The 21,649-nt window shown below is 35.9% G+C and overlaps 2 protein-coding genes and 1 pseudogene across 5 annotated transcripts; all 3 read right to left on the bottom strand.

Moving 5' to 3' along the window:
* Positions 1-2,344: 2,344 nt before the first annotated feature.
* On the bottom strand, positions 2,345-6,821 carry LOC146135531 (microfibril-associated glycoprotein 4-like). 3 transcript variants are annotated; one of them, XM_083395754.1, is made up of 6 exons: positions 6,502-6,821; positions 5,662-5,801; positions 4,439-4,547; positions 3,765-3,861; positions 3,614-3,681; positions 2,345-2,775 (listed from the first exon to the last, which is right to left on the bottom strand). In XM_083395754.1, the coding sequence occupies exons 1-6, from the start codon at positions 6,788-6,790 to the stop codon at positions 2,516-2,518; spliced, it is 963 nt and encodes a 320-aa protein (XP_083251880.1). In that variant the 5' UTR covers positions 6,791-6,821; the 3' UTR covers positions 2,345-2,515. The 3 variants fall into 3 exon arrangements, with proteins under 3 accessions (XP_083251880.1, XP_083251882.1, XP_083251881.1); XM_083395756.1 differs by having other exon boundaries at positions 4,439-4,535; XM_083395755.1 differs by having other exon boundaries at positions 6,505-6,821.
* A 2,678-nt stretch (positions 6,822-9,499) lies between these two features.
* On the bottom strand, positions 9,500-13,914 carry LOC146135530 (microfibril-associated glycoprotein 4-like). Its single transcript, XM_083395443.1, has 6 exons — positions 12,967-13,914; positions 12,165-12,304; positions 11,514-11,610; positions 10,836-10,932; positions 10,685-10,752; positions 9,500-9,897 (listed from the first exon to the last, which is right to left on the bottom strand). The coding sequence occupies exons 1-6, from the start codon at positions 13,247-13,249 to the stop codon at positions 9,638-9,640; spliced, it is 945 nt and encodes a 314-aa protein (XP_083251569.1). The 5' UTR covers positions 13,250-13,914; the 3' UTR covers positions 9,500-9,637.
* Positions 13,915-15,939: 2,025 nt separating this feature from the next.
* Positions 15,940-20,358, bottom strand: LOC146135529 (microfibril-associated glycoprotein 4-like; annotated as a pseudogene). Its single transcript, XR_014501589.1, has 6 exons — positions 20,070-20,358; positions 19,235-19,361; positions 17,983-18,079; positions 17,307-17,403; positions 17,155-17,222; positions 15,940-16,336 (listed from the first exon to the last, which is right to left on the bottom strand). The product of XR_014501589.1 is annotated as a microfibril-associated glycoprotein 4-like (transcript).
* Between the last annotated feature and the right edge of the window lie 1,291 nt (positions 20,359-21,649).

Genomic DNA, 21,649 nt, shown 5'->3' with positions numbered 1-21,649 from the left:
AAAGAGAATTCGTTACCGGTATCAGAAATATGCATCGATGACACATAAATATTGCCCGTTTTCTACAAGAAAGGCAAGTTACCTGTGAAGTGTTAATTAGCTGAAACGAAATTCTCAAATTTTGATATGCTTACGAATTAAGTTGGTTTATTGCTACTGTCGCGTTTGAACAGAGTATTTAACACTAGAACTCACGTTATTCTAAATAAAATCTGAATAACGTTAAAAAGTAATAAAACAAAGACGTTATAGCTATACACGACAATTTCCTACATAACTTGCCATCGCTACAAAAAAACAACTTGCTACTGCTTGCAAAAAGACAGCTTCTCTTGTATTTATAGCTGAGTTGATGTTTCTGGCAAAACAGTGATTTACGGTTTGTATATACGTTGGGTGTCTACAAGTGGCGAGAGAAAGGTGTAATATCCCAAAATAGAAAAAACGTAATCGCTAATAATATTATAATTAATAATCTAATACGTTACAAGCAGAAAGCACCTACACCTGTTTAAAAGTTATACTTGTGGTGACTTATTACTTAATGTTCTTAACGATGAACTACAAGTTTTTAGGTCGTGAAATATCGATGCCTATATAGCCCAAGGAATTGGTTTGATTTTCTGTATTATAGTTTTATAATTGTTTTGTTAATTCACTGTTATTGTTCGGGAAATGAAGTTAATATTCGCTTTGGAAATACTTGGGACGTTGAATGTTGTTTACAAGTGGATACTGAGAAAAGTTGCTTTATACATACAGGTCATAGAAATGTGAAGGAGTGCATCAAGTAGCAGCTATTTTATCTGCTGAAATACATTTTTTTCAAACATAAGGGTCGCGTTTGCCTTGACGTGTGTTAATTGAAGGAACTCGGCGTTTTTTACCTGTCTTCTCATATTCTGCAGTTCTTTATAACACCAATCGAAGTGACGTAAGTTTTATAACCACATCGTCCACGCCGAAGCAAAAAGAGCAGACAATGTCTATTGTAGGTGTTTCGATGTTTGGTAATATTTAAAATTAGAAGTCAGGTAATCGCCTAGCGTCGGTTTTTCTTTGAGAAAAAGCATAACGCAAGTTACAGGCCCTTTGCAAACTTGCTTCATTTCACCTAATCCTTTTTGGAAATTTTGTCAAATCAAAGCTAAATTTATCGCATGTAGCCTATTCCCAGGATATATCTATAGAATGCGATATACAATTATCCTAACTTTATTAGACAGTTATAATCTGTAATATTGCATACTTTTATTTCAACTGTAAATGAACCTAAATAACAAGACAGTAACTACTGGCCCTACCATTGCCTTTTGGTGGGACTGTAAACATTGAAATATCCAACAACCGTTCATGCCTTAATAAAGAAATAGTATGGTTGTATGCGCACATTGAAAGAACTCTCGTGGAAATTGCTAGGATATAGCATCAGTAGAGATTCACAGGCGAAATATTTCACCCTTTTACAGAATACGATGAAATTTTATAACATGTAGAAATTTCTCTCTTGTATTATTCTGCGCACGATTTTGCCTCGCTCCATGATTTAGCTTTGTATCCAAACTCAACTGAAGTAATAAATGCTTTTAAATAATCATACTATTATTCGTTTGCGCAATTGAATGTGATCTAACCCAGTGTGGATTACAACACCCTTCAAAGTAGTAAATAGATTTTCAGCACCCCGACTGGAATTTGCGTTGAGTATTTTACTAAAATGTCACTATAAATGGAACATGGAACTGGAACAACACAATCAACTTAAAACATGCAGGAAATTGTAATTTGATATAATTGTCTCTAATTGTACACAAACTCTGGTCGTACACAAATGGCGCCGCGGCACCCCGGTTGAGAACCACTGATAACACTTCTTCGTGCGACAAATAGGTGCTGTTCGTTGCATATCGACAAAAAGCGAAAGTCAATGTTGTAGTCATACACAACTATAGCCTACGACTGTAACGCTCTACCTCAACAAACTTTTGCAAAGTCGTGGCGAGGAAAATGTTTGATAACCACTGCTCTACAAAAATATCTTCCGTCTATTTATTTTGGCTTTACAAACAAAATAAACGAACTGTGTGGTGTTCGTTTATTGTGGTTTATAAGGTTACTTTTTATGACGTCACGTGTGATGTAACTTTGTGTCGTCACATTTCGACATAACTTTGTAACAGCACGTTGTGGCGTATTTTTGTGAGGCCATTTGTAAAAAAAACTGTCAATTTTTGTTTTTGTAATATTGGTTAATGTTTGCTGAAACATGCATCACAGCCAGGTGGAGCTTTAACTTTTTTTTTACGCTAGAAACAATACACATTGAACTACTAGATTTTTTGCATTGTGTTTACCTTTATTCATGTTAACGCCAATCACAAGCCATTGTCAATAAAGCAGCAAGGAAACTTGTCAATAAAAACAGAAGCGGATTTACAGCAAACAAAGGAAGCTTATTCATCAATGGTTTGCCTTATTTACACAAGCGAAAAACGCCACTGATGTATTCACTGGATCAATTTTCGACTCTGCGTATTTTCATTTCACTAGCTTTTCTCGACCGCCAATCTTTAGTTGGTGTGCCGTACCACCGGTTGTAGACAGGGTTATCTTCCACCAGAGTCGCCGAATAATTTCCGTTCAGATTGGACCAGTGGCAGTTGTTGTACCACCAAGCACCATGGTAAACTACGGCACAATTTCTCGAGTCTGGGTCGTTATCTTGGTCAAAGGTTGTGAACCGCCTTCCGTTGTGCACTGTGTGAAATCCATCACCTGACAAATGTAAAACAGGCACTTACCGTGCATTTCTTGAAACGGAAATTTGCAAACTAGCCAGGGGCGAATCCAAGATTTTGGTTTCGGATAGCATAGAAATGTTCACCAAATGACGTCACAAAATTACGTCATAGCGTAACGTGATAAAACAATTATCAACACCTGTTTTTTTAGCAAATACGAAATCGCACGAGGCGAAATGCACTTATTAATTTTAATAATGTTTACTCTGTTATAACATAGTAAATGGAGACCGAAAATATAGTTATGGGTGACGTAGCTTGTTTCTGCCTCACCCCTGGATTTGGCCCTGTCTGAAGCTAAATAAAGTCAAATCGTCTGCCATCTTAGAGCAGGGGCGGGAACCTTTTTAGCTAAGGCAGCCATAAAAGCCGAATATTTTTGGTTGTATTTGCATGAGAGCCATATTATATTTTTCAAGATATAATTCTAGAATCTAGAGCAACCGAGAAAAAATACTCTGGCTATGTTTGTACGTGTGGCTTAAACTTTGATTACGGAGTGTCATGGGACGAACAGGGCATTTTATATGAAAACAGATTTTATCAAATCGGCGAGCAGCCACGAAAAGACAAACAGGATCCGACCGAACCGCGGCAAAGTTTGCTGTTTTGCTTGTTGAAAAAAAATATAGTTTGAAAGGGGCCATGGTCGCGTGAAGTTTTATTGAAGTCATGAAAAGAATTAATAGAAACAATAGCTTAGATTAAGAAATAATAGCTTAGATTAAGAAATAATAGCTTAGATTTATTTGCGTGCAAAATTTAATTATCAAAAGAGTCATAAAAAAGTTTTTACTGGTGAAACATCAAACCTGCGTTTCCGCTGTATCCGCCAACTGAAAGTTGATAAAACGATTCTGGAGTTCCGATCCCGAATTGACTACAAATTGTAACAAAATCCGATTTACTCATTCATTTGTTTATTTATCTACCTAAAAAGATACTTTGCGTGATCAACTATACCTGTACTTTGCGTAGTTTTTTGACGAATCGTAATTTTCCAAGTCCACCCTCAACTCATAATTTCCACCTTTTGTGATGTTATGGATTAGTTGTAGACCTGCATACAGAACTAATGGAAATTTTGGTGCAAATAAAAATGATTTTTCCATAATTTGCTAATCCACAAATCAAGTATTTCTTAAAACATTTTAAACGTCTTTAGTTGGGTATATTTCAGCAGAAATCTTAATTTCGTGTGACACAACATTTCGAAATGTGGCCAAACGAAGGATTACGTATGGAGGAAAAGACACAACATACTTCACCATTCTGCTATACCAGGGGTTCTTAAACTGGGGTCCATGGACCCTTTGGGGGTCCGTGAACTAGTTTTAGGGGGTCCATGAAGGTATAATTGAAACATAAGTGTATATTTAAGCAGTAATCAATTTATTAAAGAAAATAATTTATTTAAAAAGAAAAAGGTTTTGAACTAAATGTATTTAGACTCCATTTCACTTTCACATTTTTGGACCAAAATCAGCAAGTTGGTGAAGTCTATTTGTACTGTGACGTCTTTTTTTGGCCTTCAGTGGTCCACGCGAGATGAAAGAAAATTTTAGGGGTCCGCGGTAAAAAAGTTTAAGAAACCCTTGTGCTTTACGGACGTAGCATTTATGATCCTAATGTCTAACCTAGCCAAAACTCTCCCTGCAGAGAACCGAAACCGTTTTCGTAATCGTTCCAGCCGCGGTAGAAGTCAGTCGATCCATTGAAGCGCTTTTGAAAGACCTGAAAGTGCAACTGTGTCAGGGTAAATGTTCAGGCCCGTGGTTAAACTAAATATCCTTTATATCAGGGCTTCCCAGCCTTTTTCAATTCGCGACCCACTTGTTAGAGATGTCAATAGCGCAGCGCTTGCGGCCGCTTGCGCAGTTTAGCCGACACAGCGGCGCGTAAATAAATCTTAACATTTTGTTGCGCATTGCCGCATGCCGATTGCGGCATGTTAAAGTTTTCGTTTTAGTTAATTGAAAAGAAATAGCAAGCAGTTTACACATGGATGTTTTATCTTTAAAAGTAAGCTGTTGTAAGCACTTTTATGTTTGAACTAGCTTTCTAGGTGTTTAGTGATTTTTATAAGTGTTGGAATTTATTGCTTATAGTGCTCAAATTTTGCACTGCAGCGCAGCTTGCGAACAACTTATTAAAGTGCGGTGCGGGCAGCGAACACAAATTTTATTCTTTTACCATCTCTACCATTTGTTATGCAAGTTTCATTGTGCGACCCACCATGAGACATGACCAAAAGATATGTCATATAAGTCACAATAAGATATGTGACTATTAAAACAAAAAAACAAATTGGGGCGCTGGTCTAGAATCCTACCACGTTATTAAAACAACGCACAATATTTGAGTTGGGGTGTCGGTTAGTGTTGGGGTGAGGGTGGGTCAAGTATTAATATATTCATTATTTAATAATAATACTTTACCCACCCGAACCCTAACCCAAATAATTTGTATGTGGTAGGATTCTAGACCAGCGCCCAATTGGAAAGTTCAAAATAAATTACATTAACAATTGTTTACCAATAATTTAAAATGCAACTAATTGGAAATAAGATTAACAGCATTTACATAAAACCTGTATCTTTACTACTGGCGTATGTACTGAAATAGTTAACGCGACACAACACATCTAATTGTAACGTATTTTTTTACATTGTTGCATAAATGTTGCGTAATAATAATGCAATAATTTCCCGATCCAATAGAAAACTGTAATCCATTTGAAATAGTTTCACGACCAACCAATGGGTCGCGACCCACTGGCTGGGAAGCACTGCTCTATATATTGAGCTATGACGACAACGAACCACCTAAAAATAATTATTATCCGTAACTAAAACCTTACAAGCCAGCCACCACCATCAGTTGCTTGGTCACAATATCCTTGGAATGGGACGGGTGAACTGAAATTATAAACACCAGACTTGAGAAACCCTCTATGTTTGGCATCAAGGCAATCGCTTGGCTGAAGCGCTGCCAGTTTACCTGAAAAACAATAAAACAGTTTCGATTACTAAAACTACGATCATATACGATAATTTCTTCTGGTCCACATAAAATGGCTATTATTAAGCTAAATAATGCTTCTTTAATAGATGCAAATTTCAACAAAAAAAAAGCCTGACACCAATTCAGATCAAATAAGAAATTCTTGAAAACCACTATATATTTGTTGAATATACTTTAAGTTTTCCATAACAATATTAAACTATTTAAATTTAATACAACTTGACATAAAATATCCAATTCACAGTTATTGTTACAACTTTTCACAACTTATTACAACATTACGTTTGAGTTAGACTAAGCATAGTGATTGGAAATCAAAATAATAGTTTTGTTTTGAGAGAATTATAAACCGAAATTGGGTAGTGGTTAATAAACTATACGGGGTCGTGGATCCTTTGCATTAAGGGTCAGACTTTCTATTTCAGTAAAAAACCTGATGGGTATAATTGAAACCTAAAATACGTGAAAGAAATATTCAAAATAAAACGCCAAAAGTTGTTTTTAACACGTTCTATTGCATCACAGACATATAAAATATATTTAACTGACGTCGCAATTATTTGTGATGACAAATACCACTATAAAGGTTTCTATAAAAATTAAATTATCGGCACACATATTATTATTATACATATTGATGACGAGGTTTATCATAACAAAAAAAAAGTTTAATTACTCGTGTGATCATCTAAAAGTTCTTCTAACTTTCTCAACTTTTGATCAAGTCTGGCCACATTTTCCTGCAAGGCATCGTCGGACCCTGGTTGACCTTTGAGCCCGGGGGGCCCGGTGCGTCCAACTGGCCCTGGAGCCCCCCGCTTACCGGGGTATCCAGGGGGGCCACGTTCAGACGAAGTCTCAGTGCCACCACAGGTCAAAATAACCTGGTTGGTTCGCGGGGATGCGCAAACGTTTTTATGTAAAAACAATAAGAGACATGCTAATAGTGTAATTTGCAACACCATTGTATCGAGGAGATCTGACTTTTTTCTGCTATTTTTCTGTTAACAAATGTTAAGTTATAAGTAATGTTGGGCCTTTGGCTACATAATTGAAATTTATTTATGGATTTTTTAAGTGTAGGTCTAGCCTATAATCGTTTCTGTGAGTGATAAAAACGCTGGTTGGCCCAGTCATTACGGAATAAATATTATTGTTTAAGACAAGTCGTTTTCAAATTTCTCAATTAATTTTTGTCTAATTAGTTTCCGCCCGATGAGCTATATCAGTTTAAAATGAATAGCTTTAACTTCACAAGAATATACAACTAGAACAAAAATGGCTGACAATAGTAATCGTCAACTCATCACAGTTTTGCATAATATGTTACAAATGCCCCCTTCTAAAGAGAACACTTTATCAGAAATATGCATCGATGACACATAAATATTGCCCGTTTTCTACAAGAAAGGCAAGTTATCTGTGAAGTGTTAATTGGCTGAAACGAAAGTCTCAAATTTTGATATGCTTACGAATTAAGTTGGTTTATTGCTACTGTCGCGAATTGAACAGAGTACTTAACATTAGAACTTACGTTAATCTAAATAAAATCTGAATAACGTTAAAAAGTAATAAAACAAGGACGGTATAGCTATACACACGACAATAACCTACATAACTTGCCATCGCTACAAAAAAACAACTTGCCACTGCTTGCAAAAAGACAGCTTCTCTTGTATTTATAGCTGAGTTGATGTTTCTGCAAAAACAGGGATTTACGGTTTGCATATACGTTGGGTGTCTACAAGTGGCCAGAGAATGGTGTAATATCCCAAAATAGAAAAAAACGTAATCGCTAAGAATATCATAATTACAAATCTAATACGTTACAAGCAGAAAGCACGTAATACATGTGGTGAATTATTACTTAATGTTCTTAACGATGAACTATAAGTTTTTATGTCGTGAAATGTCAATGCCTATAGGAATTGGGTTGATTTTCTGTATTACATAAGTTTGGTAATTGTTTTGTTAATTCACTGTTATTGTTCGAGAAATGAAGTTAATATTCGCTTTGGAAATACTTGGGAAGTTGAATGTTGTTTTCAATTGGATACTGAGAAAAGTTGCCTTATACATACAGGTCAAAGAATTGTGAAGGAGTGCATCAAGTAGCAGCTATTTTATCTGCTAAAATACAAATTTTTCAAACATAAGGGTCGTGTTTGCCTTGACGTGTGTTAATTGAAGGAACTCAATTTTTTCACTTGTCTTCTCATATTCTGCAGTTCTTTATTAAACCAATCGAAGTGAAGTAAGTTTTATAACCACATCGTCCACGCCGAAGCAAAAAGAGCAAGACAATGTCTATTGTAGGTGTTTCGATGTTTGGTAATATTTAAAATTAGAAGTCAGGTAATCGCCTAGCGTCGGTTTTTCTTCGAGAAAAAAGCATAACGCAAGTTAGCGTCACTTTGGGATATGCTTGATTTAACCTACACTTTTTTGAAATTTTGTCAAATCTAAGCAAATTTATCGCATGTATCCCCAGGATATATCTATAGAATACGATATACGATTATTCTAGCTTTATTAGACAGTTATAATCTGTAATATTGCACAGTTTTATTTCAACTGTAAATGAACAACAAGACAGTAACTACTGGCCCTTCCATTGCCTTTTGGTGGGACTGTAAACATTGAAATATCCAACAACCGTTCATGCCTTAATAAAGAAATAGTATGGTTGTATGCACACATTGAAAGAACTCTCGTGGAAATTGCTAGGATATAGCATCAGTAGAGATTCACAGGTGAAATATTTCACCCTTTTACAGAATACGATAAAAGTTTATAACATAGAAATTTCACTCTTGTACTATTCTGCGCACGATTTTGCCTCGCACCATGATTTAGCTTTGTATCCAAACTCAACTGAAGTAATAAATGCTTTTAAATAATCATACTATTATTCGTTTGCGCAATTAAATATGATCTAACACAGTGTGGATTACAACACCCTTCAAAATAGTAAATAGACCCCCGACTGGAATTTGCGTTGAGTATTTTACTAAAATGTCACTATAAATGGAACATGGAACTGCAACAACACAATCAACTTAAAACATGCAGGAAATTGTAATTTGATATAATTGTCTCTAATTGTACACAAACTCTGGTCGTACACAAATGGCGCCGCGGCACCCCGGTTGAGAACCACTGATAACACTTCTTCCTGCGACAAATAGGTGCTGTTCGTTGCATATCGACAAAAAGAGAAAGTCAATGTTGTCGTCATGCACAACTATAGCCTACGACTGTAACGCTCTACCTCAACGAACTTTTGCAAAGTCGTGGCGAGGAAATAGGCTTGATAACCACTGCTCTTTAAAAATACCTTCCGTCTATTTATTTTGGCCTTACAAACAAAATAAACGAACTGTGTGGTGTTCGTTTATTGTGGTTTATAAGGTTACTTTTTATGACGTCACGTGTGATGTAACTTTGTGTCGTCACATTTCGACATAACTTTGTAACGGCACGTTGTGGCGTATTTTTGTGAGGCCATTTGTAAAAAAAACTGTCAATTTTTGTTTTTGTAATATTGGTTAATGTTTGCTGAAACATGCACAGCCCGGTGGAACTTTAACTTTATGTTTTAAGCTAGAAACAATACACATCGAATTACTAGATTTTTTTGCATTGTGTTTACCTTTATTCATGTTAACGCCGATCACAAGCCATTGTCAATAAAGCAGCAAGGAAACTTGTCAATAAAAACAGAAGCGGTTTTACAGCAAACAAAGCAAAATAATTCATAAAGGTTTGCCTTATTTACAAAAGCGAAAAACGCCACTGATGTATTCACTGGATCAATTTTCGACTCTGCGTATTTTCATTTCACTAGCTTTTCTCGACCGCGGGTCGTTAGTTGGTGTGCCGTACCACCGGTTGTAGACAGAGTTATTTTCCACCAGTGTCGTCGAATAATTTCCGTTCAGATTGGACCAGTGGCATTGGTGGTACCACCAAGCACCATGGTGAAGTACGGCACAATTTCTCCAGGTTGAGTCGTTATCTTGGTCAAAGGTTGAGAAACGCCTTCCGTTGTGCACTGAGTTCAATGAATCACCTGACAAATGTAAAACAGGCTGCTTTATGTGAATTTCGTGAAACGGAAATTTGCAAACTAGCTAGGGGCGAATCCAAGATTTTTGTTTCGGATAGCATAGAAATGTTCACCAAATGACGTCAGAAAGTTACGTCATAGCGTAGCGTCATAAAACAATTATAACACCTGTTTTTTTAGCAAACTCGAAATCGCATGAGGCGAAATGCCATTATTAACTTTAATAATGTTTACTCTGTTATAACATAGTAAAAGTTGACAGAAAACTCAGTTATGGGTGACGTAGCTAGTTTCTGCCCTGCCCCTGGAATTGACCCTGTCTAAAGTCAAATCTTCTGACATTCTAGAACAGGGGCGGGAACCTTTTTAGCTAAGGTAGCCATAAAAGTCGAATATTTTTGGTTGTGTTTGCATGAGAGCCATACTAAATTTTTCAAGATATAATTCTAAAATCTAGAGCAACCGCGAAAAAATACTCTGGCTATGTTTGTACGTGTGGCTAAAACTTTGATTGCGCAGTGTCATGGGACGAACAGGTCATTTTATATGAAAATAGATTTTATCAAATCGGCTAGCAGCCACGAAAAGACAAACAAAACTCGACCGAACCGCAGAAAAGTTTGCTGTTATACTTGTTGAAAAAAAAATAGTTTGAAAGGGGCCATGGTCGCGGGAAGTTTTATTGAAGTCATGAAAAGAAATAATATAAACAATAGCTTAGATTTATTTGCGTGCAAAATTCCATTATCAAAAGAGTCATAAAAACGTTTTTACTGGTGAAACATCAAACCTGCGTTTCCGCTGTATCCGCCAACTGAAAGTTGATAAAACGATTCCGGAGTTCCGATCCCGAATTGACTAAAAATTGTAACAAAATCCCATTTACTCATTCATTTGTTTATTTATCTGCCTAAAAAGATACTTTGCGTGATCAACTATACCTGTACTTTGCGTAGTTTTTTGACGAATCGTAATTTTCCAAGTCCACCCTCAACTCATAAATTCCACCTTTTGTGATGTCATGGATTAGTTGTAGACCTGCATACAGAACTAATGGTAATTTTGATGCAAATAAAAATGATTTTTTTCCATAATTTGCTAATCCACAAATCAAGTATTTCGTAAAACATTTTAAACGTCTATAGTTGGGTATATTTCAGCAGAAATCTTAATTTCGTGTGACACAACATTTCGAAATGTGGCCAAACGAAGGATTACGTATGGAGGGAAAGCCACAACATACTTCACCATTCTGCTACACCAGGGGTTCTTAAACTGGGGTCCATGGACCCCTTGGGGGTCCGTGAACTAGTTTTAGGGGGTCCATGAAGGTCTAATTGAAACATATGTGTATATTTAAGCAGTAATCAATTTATTAAAGAAAATAATTTATTTGAAAAGAAAAAGGTTTTGAACTAAATGTATTTAGACTCCATTTCACTTTCACATTTTTGGACCAAAATCAGCAAGTTGGTGAAGTCTATTTGTACTGTGACATCTTTTTTTTGGCCTTCAGTGGTCCACGCGAGATGAAAGAAAATTTTAGGGGTCCGCGGTAAAAAAAGTTTAAGAAACCCTTGTGCTTTACGGACGTAGCATTTATGATCCTAATGTCTAACCTAGCCAAAACTCTCCCTGCAGAGAACCGAAACCGTTTTCGTAATCGTTCCAGCCGCGGTAGAAGTCAGTCGATCCATTGAAGCGCTTTTGAAAGACCTGAAGTTGTAACTGTGTCAGGGTGTCAATTTCAAGCAGGTGGTTAAACTAAATATCCTTTATATCAGTGCTTCCCAGCCTTTTACAGTTCGCGACCCACTTGTTATGCAAGTTTTATTGTGCGACCCACAATGCGATATGACCAAACGATATGTCATATATGTCTCCATAAGATATGTGACTATAAAAAAAAAAAAAAAAATTGGAGAGTGCAAATATATTACATTAACAACTGTTCACCGATAATTTAAAATGCAACTAATTGGAAATAAGATTAACAGCAGTTACATAAAACCTTTACTAATTGTATCTTTACTAAATGCGTACGTACTGAAATAGTTAATGCGACACAACACATTTAATTGTTACGTATTTTTTGCATTGTTGCATAAATGTTGCGCAATGATAATGCAATAATTTCCTGATCTAATAGAAAACTGTAATCCATTTAAAATAGTTTCACGACTAGTTTCACGAAGCACTGCTCTATATATTGAGCTATGACGACAAAGAACCACCTAAAAATAGCATATTATCCGTAACTAAAAACTTACAAGCCAGCCACCACCATCAGTTTGTTGGTCACAATATCCTTGGAATGGGACGGGTGTACTGAAATTATAAACACCAGACTTGAGAAACCCTCTCTGTTTGGCATCAAGGCAATCGCTTGGCTGAAGCGCTACCAGTTTAGCTGAATAAAAACAGTTTCGATTACTAAATCTACGATGATATACGATTGACGGGTTAATTTCTTCTGGCCCGCATAAAATGGCTATTATTAAGCTAAATAATGCTTCTTTAATAGATGCAAATTTCAACCAAAGCCTGACACCAATTTAGATCAAACAATGAAATTCATGAAAACCATATTTGTTGAATATACTTTATATTTTCCATAATAATATTAAACCACTCAATACAACTTGACATAAAATATCCGATTCACAGTTATTATTACAAATTGTCAGTATTTATTACAACATTACGTTTGAGTTAGACTAAGCATAGCGAATGGAAATTAAAATATTAGCTTTGCTTTGAGAGAATTATAACCGAAATTGGGTCGTGGTTAATAAACTATACGGGGTAGTGGATCCTTTGCATTAAGTGTCACACTTTTAATTTCATTAAAAGTCCGGAGAGTATAATTGAAACCAAAACGTCAAAATTTGTTTTGTAACACGTTCTATTGTGTCACAGACATATAAAATATAATTAACTGACGTCGCAATTATTTGTGATGACAAATAACACTACAAAGGTTTCTATAAAAATTATATTATTGGCACACATATTATTATTATTCATGTTGGTGTCGAGGTTTATCATAGCAAAAAAAAAAAGTTTAATTACTGTGATCATCTAAAAGTTCTAACTTTCTCAACTTTTGATCAAGTCTGGCCACATTTTCCTGCAAGGCATCGTCGGACCCTGGTTGACCTTTGAGCCCGGGGGGCCCGGTGCGTCCAACTGGCCCTGGAGCCCCCCGCTTACCGGGGTATCCAGGGGGGCCACGTTCAGAAGAAGTCTCAGTGCCACCACAGGTCAAAATAACCTGGTTGGTTCGCGGGGATGCGCAAACGTTTTTATGTAAAAATAATAAGATACTTGCAAATAGTGTAATTTGCAACACCATTGTATCGAGGAGATCTGACTTTTTTCTGCTATTTTTCTGTTGACAAATGATAAGTTATAGGTAATGTTAAGCCTTTGGCTACATAATTGATATTTATTTATTGTTTTTAAGTGTAGGTCTTGACTATAATCGTTTCTGTGAGTGATAAAAACGCTGGTAGGCTTATTCATTGCGGAATAGATATTTTGGTTTAAGACAAGTTGTTTTCAAATTTTTTAATTGATTTTGTCTAACTATTTTCCGCTCGATGAGCTATATCACTTTTAAATGTATAGCTTTAACTTCACAAGAATATACAACTAGAACAAAAATGGCTGACAATAGTAATCGTCAACCCATCACAGTTTTGCATAATATGTTAGAAATGCCCCCTTCTAAAGAGAATTCGTTACCGGTATCAGAAATATGCATCGATGACACATAAATATTGCCCGTTTTCTACAAGAAAGGCAAGTTTCCTGTGAAGTGTTAATTAGCTGAAACGAAATTTCAAATTTTGATATTCTTAAGAATTAAGATGGTTTATTGCTACTGTCGCGAATTGAACAGAGTACTTAACATTAGAACTTACGTTAATCTAAATAAAATCTGAATAACGTTAAAAAGTAATAAAACAAGGACGGTATAGCTATACACACGACAATAACCTACATAACTTGCCATCGCTACAAAAAAACAACTTGCCACTGCTTGCAGAAAGACAGCTTCTCTTGTATTTATAGCTGAGTTGATGTTTCTGCAAAAACAGGGATTTTTGGTTTGCATATACGTTGGGTGTCTACAAGTAGACAGAGGATGGGGTAATATCCCAAAATAGAAAAAACGTAATCGCTAAGAATATCATAATTACAAATCTAATACGTTACAAGCAGAAAGCACGTATACCTGTTTAAAATTTATACTTGTGGTGAGTTATTGCTTAATGTTCTTAACGATGAACTATAAGTTTTTATGTCGTGAAATGTCAATGCCTATAGGAATTGGGTTGATTTTCTTGAAATGAAGTTAATATTCGCTTTGGAAATACTTGGGACGTAGAATGTTGTTTTCAATTGGATGCTGAGACAAGTTTCTTTACATACAGGTCAAAGAAATATGAAACAGTGCATCAAGTAGCAGCTATTTTGTCTGCTAAAATACAGTTTTTTCCGAACATAATGTCGCGTTTGCCTTGACGTGTGTTAATTGAAGGGACTCAGCATTTTTTATATGTCTTCTCATATTCTGCAGTTCTTTATTAAACCAATCAAAGTGACGTAAGTTTTATAACCACAGCGTCCACGCCGAAGCAAAAAGAGCAAGACAATGTCTATTGTAGGTGTTTCGACGTTTGGTAATATTTAAAATTAGAAGTCAGGTAATCGCCTAGCGTCGGTTTTTCTTCGAGAAAAAAGCATAACGCAAGTTAGCGTCACTTTGGGATATGCTTGATTTAACCTACACTTTTTTGGAAATTTTGTCAAATTTGAGCAAATTTATCGCATGTATCCCCAGGATATATCTATAGAATACGATATACAATTATTCTAGCTTTATTAGACAGTTATAATCTGTAATATTGCACAGTTTTATTTCAACTGTAAATGAACAACAAGACAGTAACTACTGGCCTTACCATTGCCTTTTGGTGGGACTGTAAACATTGAAATATCCAACAACCGTTCATGCCTTAATAAAGAAATAGTATGGTTGTATGCGCACATTGAAAGAACTCTCGTGGAAATTGCAACGATATAGCATCAGTAGAGATTCACAGGTGAAATATTTCACCCTTTTACAGAATACGATCTAATTTTATAACATGTAGAAATTTCACTGTTGTACTATTCTGCGCACGATTTTGCCTCGCTCCATGATTTAGTTTTGTATCCAAACTCAACTGAAGTAATAAATGCTTTTAAATAATCATACTATTATTCGTTTGCGCAATTAAATATGATCTAACACAGTGTGGATTACAACACCCTTCAAAATAGTAAATAGATTTTCAGCACCCCGACTGGAATTTGCGTTGAGTATTTTACTAAAATGTCACTATAAATGGAAGATGGAACTGGAACAACACAATCAACTTAAAACATGCAGGAAATTGTAATTTGATATAATTGTCTCTAATTGTACACAAACTCTGGTCGTACACAAATGGCGCCGCGGCACCCCGGTTGGGAACCACTGATAACACTTCGTCGTGCGACAAATAGGTGCTGTTCGTTGCATATCGACAAAAAGAGAAGGTCAATGTTGTAATCATACACAACTATAGCCTACGACCGTAACGCTCTACCTCAACAAACTTTTGCAAAGTCGTGGCGAGGAAAATGTTTGATAACCACTGCTCTTTAAAAATACCTTCCGTCTATTTATTTTGGCTTTACAAACAAAATAAACTAACTGTGTGGTGTTCGTTTATTGTGGTTTATAAGGTTACTTTTTATGACGTCACGTGTGATGTAACTTTGTGTCGTCACATTTCGACATAACTTTGTAACGGCACGTTGTGGCGTATTTTTGTGAGGCCATTTGTAAAAAAACTGTCAATTTTTGTTTTTGTAATATTGGTTAATGTTTGCTGAAACATGCACAGGTGCACAGCCCGGTGAAACTTTAACTTTTCTTTTACGCTAGAAACAATACACATCGAATTACTAGATTTTTTGCATTGTGTTTACCTTTATTCCTGTTAACGCCAATCAAAAGCCATTGTCAACAAAGCAGCAACGAAACTTGTCAATAAAAACAGAAGTGGTTTTACAGCAAACAAAGCAAAATAATTCAGAAATGGTTTGCCTTATTTACACAAGCGAAAAACGCCACTGATGTATTCACTGGATCAATTTTCGACTCTGCGTATTTTCATTTCACTAGCCTTTCTCGACTGCGGATCGTTAGTTGGTGTGCCGTACCACCGGTTGTAGACAGGGTTATTTTCCACCAGTGTCGAATAATTTCCGTTCAGACTTGACCAGTGGCAGTGTTGGTACCACCAAGCACCATGGTAAAGTACGGCACAATTTCTCGAGTGTGAGTCGTTATCTTGGTCAAAGGTTGAGAACCGCCTTCCGTTGTGCAGTGAGTGAAATCCATCACCTGACAAATGTAAAACAGGCTGCTTACCGTGCATTTCGTGAAACGGAAATTTGCAAACTAGCCAGGGGCGAATCCAAGATTTTTGTTTCGGATAGCATAGAAATGTTTACCAAATGACGTCACAAAGTTACGTCATAGCGTAACGTGATAAAACAATTATAAACACCCGTTTTTTTAGCAAACTCGAAATCGCACGAGACGAAATGCACTTATTAATTTTAATAATGTTTACTCTGTTATAACATAGTAAAAGTTGAGAGACAACTCAGCTATGGGTGACGTAGCTTGTTTCTGCCCCACCCCTGGATTTGACCCTGTCTAAAGCTAAATGAAGTTAAATCGTCTGACATCTTAGAACAGGGGACGGGAACCTTTTTAGCTATGGTACCCATAAAAGCCGAATATTTTTGGTTGTGTTTGCATGAGAGCCATATAATATTTTTCAAGATCTAATTCTAGAATCTAGAGCAACCGCGAAAAAATTCTCTGGCTAAGTTTGTACGTGTGGCTAAAACTTTGATTACCGAGTGTCATGGTACGAACAGGGCTTTTTATATGAAAATAGATTTTATCAAATCGGCTAACAGCCACGAAAAGACAAACAGGACTCGACCGAACCGCGGAAAAGTTTGCTGTTATACTTGTTTAAAAAAATATAGTTTGAAAGGGGTCATGGCCGCGTGAATTTTATTCAAGTCATGATAAGAATTAATAGAAACAATAGCTTAGATTAAGAAATAATAGCTTAGATTTATTTGCGTGCAAAATTTCATTATCAAAAGAGTCATAAAAAAGTTTTTACTGGTGAAACATCAAACCTGCGTTTCCACTGTATCCGCCAACTGAAAGTTGATAAAACGATTCTGGAGTTCCGATCCCGAATTGACTAAATATTGTAACAAAATCCGATTTACTCATTCATTTGTTTATTTATCTGCCTAAAAAAAATACTTTGTGTGATCAACTATACCTGTACTTTGCGTAGTTTTTTGACGAATCGTAATTTTCCAAGTCCACCCTCAGCTCATAATTTCCACCTTTTGTGATGTTATGGATTAGTTGTAGACCTGCATACAGAACTAATGGTAATTTTGGTGCAAATAAAAATGATTTTTTTCCATAATTTGCTAATCCACAAATCAAGTATTTCTTAAAACATTTTAAACTTCTATAGTTGGATATATTTCAGCAGAAATCTTGATTTCGTGTGACACAACATTTCGATATGTGGCCAAACGAAGGATTACGTATGGAGGGAAAGCCACAACATACTTCACCATTCTGCTATACCAGGGGTTCTTAAACTGGGGTCCATGGACCCCTTGGGGGTCCGTGAACTAGTTTTAGGGGGTCCATGAAGGTCTAATTGAAACATAAGTGTATATTTAAGCAGTAATCAATTTATTAAAGAAAATAATTTATTTAAAAAGAAAAAGTATTTGAACTAAATGTATTTAGACTCATTTCACTTTCATATTTTTGGACCAAAATCAGCAAGTTGGTGAAGTCTACTTGTACTGTGACGTCTTTTTTTTGGCCTTCAGTGGTCCACGCGAGATGAAAGAAAATTTTAGGGGTCCGCGGTAAAAAAAGTTTAAGAAACCCTTGTGCTTTACGGACGAAGCATTTATGATCCTATGTCTAACCTAGCCAAAACTCTCCCTGCAGAGAACCGAAACCGTTTTCGTAATCGTTCCAGCCGCGGTAGAAGTCAGTCGATCCATTGAAGCGCTTTTGAAAGACCTGAAAGTGCAACTGTGTCAAGGTAAATGTTCAGGCCCGTGGTTAAACTAAATATTCTCTATATCAGGGCTTCCCAGCCTTTTTCAATTCGCGACCCACTTGTTAGAGATGTCAATAGCGCAGCGCTTGCGGCCGCTTGCGCAGTTTAGCCGACACAGCGGCGCGTAAATAAATCTTAACATTTTGCCGCGCATTGCCGCATGCCGATTGCGGCATGCTAAAGTTTTCGTTTCAGTTAATTGAAAAGAAATAGCAAGCAGTTTACACATGGATGTTTTATCTTTAAAAGTAAGCTGTTGTAAGCACTTTTATGTTTGAACTAGCTTTCTAGGTGTTTAGTGATTTTTATAAGTGTTGGAATATATTGCTTATAGTGCTCAAATTTTGCACTGCAGCGCAGCTTGCGAACAACTTATTAAAGTGCGGTGCGGGCAGCGAACACAAATTTTATTCTTTTACCATCTCTACCATTTGTTGAGCAAGTTTCATTGTGCAACCCACCATGAGATATTACCAAAAGATATGTCATATAAGTCACAATAAGATATGTGACTATTAAAACAAAAAAAACAAATTGGGGTTGCTGGTCTAGAATCCTACCACAATATTAAAACAACGCACAATATTTGAGTTAGGGTGTCGGTTAGTGTTGGGGTGAGGGTGGGTCAAGTATTAATATATTCATTATTTAATAATAATACTTGACCCACCCGAACCCGAACCCAAACGCTAACCCCGCACCGTAACCCAAATAATTTGTATGTGGTAGGATTGTAGACCAGCGCGCAAATTGGAAAGTTCAAAATAAATGACATTAAAAATTGTTTACCAATAATTCAAAAGGCAGCTAATGGGAAATAAGATTAACAGCATTTACATAAAACCTGTATCTTTACTATTGGCGTACGTACTGAAATAGTTGATGCAAACCAACACATTTAATTGTAACGTATTTTTTTACATTGTTGCATAAATGTTACGTAATAATAATACAATAATTTCCCGATCTAATAGTAAACTGTAATCCATTTAAAATAGTTTCACGACCAACCAAAGGGTCGCGACCCACTGGCTGGGAAGCACTGCTCTATATATTGAGCTATAACGACAACGAACCACCTAAAAATAGCATATTATCCGTAACTAAAACCTTACAAGCCAGCCACCACCATCGGTTTTTGGTCACAATATCCTTGGAATGGGACGGGTGAACTGAAACTATAAACACCAGACTTGAGAAACCCTCTCTGTTTGGCATCAAGGCAATCGCTTGGCTGAAGCGCTGCCAGTTTAGCGGAAAAACAAAACAGTTTCGATTACTAAAACTACAATCATATACGATAATTTCTTCTGGTCCCCATAAAGTAGCTATTATGAAGCTAAATATTGCTTCTTTAATAGATGCAAATTTCAACCAAAGCCTGACACCAATTCAGATCAAATAAGAAATTCATGAAAACCACTATATATTTGTTGAATATACTTTAAGTTTTCCATAATAATATTAAACTACTTAAATTTAATAGAACTTGACATAAAATATCCAATTCACAGTTATTATTACAACTTTTCACTACTTATTACAACATTACGTTTGAGTTAGACTAAGCATAGTGATTGGAAATCAAAATATTCATTTGGCTTTGAGAGAATTATAACCGAAATTGGGTCGTGGTTAATAAACTATACGGGGTCGTGGATGCTTGGCATTAAGTGTCAGACTTTTTATTTCCATAAAAAACCCGATGGGTATAATTGAAACCTAAAATACGTTAAAGAAATATTCAAAACAAAACGCCAAAAGTTGTTTCTTAACACGTTCTATTGCATCACAGACATATAAAATATAATTAACTGACGTCGCAATTATTTGTGATGACAAATACCACTATAAAGGTTTTTATAAAAATTAAATTATCGGCACACATATTATTATTATTCATGTTGATGTCGAGGTTTATCATAACAAACAAAAAAAAAGTTTAATTACTCGTGTGATCATCTAAAAGTTCTTCCAACTTTCTCAACTTTTGATCAAGTCTGGCCACATTTTCTTGCAAGGCATCGTCGGACCCTGGTTGACCTTTGAGCCCGGGGGGCCCGGTGCGTCCAACGGGCCCTGGAGCCCCCCGCTTACCAGGGTATCCAGGGGGGCCACGTTCAGACGAAGTCTCAGTGCCACCACAGGTCAAAATAACCTGGTTGGTTCGCGGGGATGCGCAAACGTTTTTATGTAAAAATAATAAGATACATGCAAATAGTGTAATTTGCAACACCATTGTATCGAGGAGATCTGACTTTTTTCTGCTATTTTTCTGTTGACAAATGATAAGTTATAGGTAATGTTAAGCCTTTGGCTACATAATTGATATTTATTTATTGTTTTTAAGTGTAGGTCTTGACTATAATCGTTTCTGTGAGTGATAAAAACGCTGGTAGGCTTACTCATTACGGAATAAATATTATTGTTTAAGACAAGTTGTTTTCAAATTTCTCAATTAATTTTGTCTAATTAGTTTCCACTCGATGAGCTATATCAGTTATAAATGTATAGCTTTAACTTCACAAGAATATACAACTAGAACAAAAATGGCTGACAATAGTAATCGTCAACCCATCAAAGTTTTGCATAATATGTTAGAAATGCCCCCTTCTAAAGAGAATTCGTTACCGGTATCAGAAATATGCATCGATGACACATAAATATTGCCCGTTTTCTACAAGAAAGGCAAGTTTCCTGTGAAGTGTTAATTAGCTGAAACGAAATTCTCAAATTTTGATATTCTTAAGAATTAAGATGGTTTATTGCTACTGTCGCGAATTGAATAGAGTATTTAACACTAGAACTCACGTTATTCTAAACAGAATCCGAATAACGTTAAAAAGTAATAAAACAAAGACGTTATAGCTACACACGACAATTTCCTACATAACTTGCCATCGCTACAAAAAAACAACTTGCTACTGCTTGCAAAAAGACAGCTTCTCTTGTATTTATAGCTGAGTTGATGTTTCTGGCAAAACAGGGATTTTTGGTTTGCATATACGTTGGGTGTCTACAAGCAGACAGAGAATGGGGTAATATCCCAAAATAGAAAAAACGTAATCGCTAAGTATATCATAATTACAAATCTAATACGTTACAAGCAGAAAGCACGTATACCTGTTTGAAATTTATACTTGTGGTAAATTATTACTTAATGTTCTTAACGATGAACTATAAGTTTTTATGTCGTGAAATGTCAATGATTTTAGGAATTGGGTTGATATTCTGTATTATATAAGTTTGGTAATTGTTTTGTTAATTCACTGTTATTGTACGAGAAATGAAGTTAATATTCGCTTTGGAAATACTTGGGAAGTTGAATGTTGTTTTCAATTGGATACTGAGAAAAGTTGCTTTATACATACAGGTCAAAGAATTGTGAAGGAGTGCATCAAGTAGCAGCTATTTTATCTGCTAAAATACAAATTTTTCAAACATAAGGGTCGTGTTTGCCTTGACGTGTGTTAATTGAAGGAACTCAATTTTTTCACTTGTCTTCTCATATTCTGCAGTTCTTTATTAAA

Source organism: Ascidiella aspersa, chromosome 8 (assembly GCF_963924565.1).
Source record: "Ascidiella aspersa chromosome 8, kaAscAspe10.2, whole genome shotgun sequence".
Lineage (NCBI taxonomy): Eukaryota > Metazoa > Chordata > Ascidiacea > Phlebobranchia > Ascidiidae > Ascidiella > Ascidiella aspersa.
Note: the sequence above shows the minus strand (reverse complement) of the source record. Positions and strands in the feature narration are given on the sequence as shown.